The 2850-nt window shown below is 57.5% G+C and overlaps 1 protein-coding gene across 1 annotated transcript in view; it reads left to right on the forward strand.

The window, feature by feature from the left end:
• AVPR1B (arginine vasopressin receptor 1B) overlaps positions 1 to 698 on the forward strand; it is a 5694-nt gene extending 4996 nt beyond the window's left edge. Inside the window, 1 exon segment of the mRNA XM_009997523.1 lies at positions 505 to 698. Coding sequence (XP_009995825.1) covers positions 505 to 698 — 194 coding nt within the window.
• Positions 699 to 2850: the final 2152 nt, after the last annotated feature.

The following is a 2850-nucleotide window of genomic DNA, read 5'->3' on the forward strand; positions in this document are numbered from 1 at the left end:
TTATAGAAAGCTGTTTGCAGATCTAAATCACTGCTTTGACCAGAAATAGCTCTGGAAAGCAGTGGCTGCTGACCATCACCCAGAGGGACATGGAAAGGTGGTGAGGGGACATCTCTGACATGTGTGTCTCTTCCCTCATGTAAGAATTTGCTTGAGGAGCTGGTGTGTTTGGGGTGTGACTGCAGGGAGGTTTTACCTGTGCCTGCTGCTCCTGTCCTTTGCCAGGACTGCCTCAGGAGCAGGTCCCTCTCCTAGGTCCAAAAAGTCTCCTCTTGCCACACATCCCCAGGACTGCACATCTCCACCTCAGCCAAGGGCAGAGCCCAGCTCTGCCTGCTGTGCTGCCAATGTTCCTTCCCAAAGAAATGCCAGGCAGATGAGAAAAGGACAAAAGACAAGAGCTCAAGCCAGAAAGAGCCAGAAAGTACCCATTGCACACTGGGACTCTGCCCAGAGCCTGCCCCAGCCTGGTGGAGGTTTCAGCTCTCTCCCTTGCCTCCTCAGAGTCCACCAACGTGGCTTTCACCATCACCATGCTGCTGGCCAGCCTCAGCAGCTGCTGCAACCCCTGGATTTACATGTTCTTCAGCGGGCACCTCCTCCAGGACGCAGCCCGCTGCCTGTCCTGCTGGGGCAGGCCCCAGCCCGGGCTCAGGCCTCCACGGGCAGCCTCTGCAGCAGGAAAACCACCATCCTGAGCCACAGCCACCAGCCCAGCCCCACCAGCCTCCCCCTGCACGGGGGCAGCCCCAAGGACTTCTACCCACCCTGCGAGGAAGGGGTGATGGAGTCAGGCATGCTCTAGGCTGAGCACATCCCAAAGGACAGCTGCCCCCAGGGGTGACCCCATGAGCACTGTCACTGCAGAGCTGTGTCTCTCCCCCCACCTCATTTTGCAGAAAGCTGGATGTTTAACCCACAAGTCATTCCTCTCCTTGTGTGCTGCTCCTGCTGCGAGCACCGGGGGGGGGGATGGACAGAGCCCCAGCAGCCGTGGCCTGACCACAGCACCCACCTCCCGCCTTGGGAAGCCTCCCCTGCCTGGCTGCTCTCCCCCAGGAACACCTCACAGTCAGGTACCCCCCGGGAACGCTGCAGCAGTGAGTTTTCCTGGAAGGACCTGGGGGGTTCACAGACGCCAGCGGAGCTTTGGGCGCAGCGGGAGGCACCGCGGCCGCATCTGCCCCAGAACTCACCAGCCATCCAGGCAGACCCAGCCTTCCCACGCCCCGGGGCACGGCACACGCTGCCCCAGCTCCCCTGCAGCTTCTGTCTCTGCCCTGGAGCCGGGACCCTCCCCCTCTGCAGAAACCGGGGGGCAGGAACGTCCCCTCTCCTCTCGCTCCCCCGTCCCAGGCAGCCCTGGCCACGCTCCGGCTTCTCCCGGCACTTCCCATCTGTTTTCCCAGCAGCTCCAGCCCAGGGAAGAGCCGCCCTCCAACTCCTGCTGCTCGTGTCTTAGCAGAGGTGAGAGCACCGGGGCCCCGAGGCGGCTCCGGGGAGCACAGAGGGGGGGCAGCAGGGAAGGAGCCAGGACCCCGCAGTGCCAGCCGGGTCCCTGCCCTTCTCCCTGCGTGTTTTGCATCTCCCAGACACCGTTTTCCTTAAGAAGGGTGGGCGAGGCAGGCAAGGACACCCACAGCTCCTGCTGCTGTTGGGGATGTGTAAACACCCCAGAGAGCAGGTACCAGATTCCCTGCAAGCAAGGTGCATTATTCCCTCTATTATTCACAGGCTAAATCTGTAAAAATAAGACATTAAGAGTAAAGTATTTTGAAATCTTAAGTTATTTTCACTTATTCATCACCAAGCATTTGCATCGGATTTTCCAGAAACTCCCACTTGCTGGGCTTGATCTCATCTCCTGTTCCATAACCCACCTCTCCTGGCCTTGGCAACATTTCCCAGAGGTTATTTGGAGTTCTGAACATTTTCCTTCATGTGCCCTTCAAATTGGGCCAGCTCTGCACAATAAGGTCACAAAGCCAGGAGTGCCTGACCCCCAGCCCCCCCAGATCAATACCAAATCAATCATCTCACAACCTCTCATTAAGGCACATCTCTGCTGAGACAACTGGAAATGCACTCAGGGCAGCTCCATCAGCCCTCCAGAGCTCCCAGCTATTGCACTGGTTTCCTTCCCCAGCACTTCATAATACAGGGTATTTCTTGAAAAAAAAATCATAAGCAACAAAATGCAGAGAGATGGGAAGGAAGGAACCAGCTCCATTGGCAGCAGTGATTTGCTGCAGGAGAGGGAGGCCAAGAAGCCCCAGCACAGGCAAGGCTGGCCAGGCACCAGCTCCCCTAGACCTCAGGAGCATGAAAATGACCCAATAAATGTCATCACTGACCTCCAAGAAGAGACCAGCCCTCCCAGCACACCCAGCTCAAAATCCCAAGCTGGAGGGGCCCCAACTTGGTTTTGTTAGAGAAAATTGCACTTCCATGCACTGAGTCTCCTGGGAATTTAACCAATACTCAGGGAAGTGTTAAACAGGATGTCAGATCATGGGGAGCACCAGCGTGTGCCCCAGCCCACATGCTGACCCCCCCTCCTTGGCTTCATTCAGGTGGGGAGAGGCCAAATCCTGCACCCTGGGCATTTGGTGCAAGGACAATGCAGGAAAAGGTGGGAGACAGGGAATATCATCCCAGATATGGAGAGATTTGACTTGCCTGGGCTCACATGGAGACCTGTGGCCCAGTCCTGTGCCCCTCACAGCTAAGGGACCTGCAGCCAGCCCAGGTCCTCCCCAGGGAGGGGGGGTATAAATCCCCATGGAAGCCCTGGGCCATCTGGGCTGATGACCATGGATTTCAGCTGGGGGAAGAAAATCCCTGGTAGGA

This window comes from Chaetura pelagica, unplaced genomic scaffold (assembly GCF_000747805.2).
Source record: "Chaetura pelagica isolate M959 unplaced genomic scaffold, ChaPel_1.0 scaffold215, whole genome shotgun sequence".
Lineage (NCBI taxonomy): Eukaryota > Metazoa > Chordata > Aves > Apodiformes > Apodidae > Chaetura > Chaetura pelagica.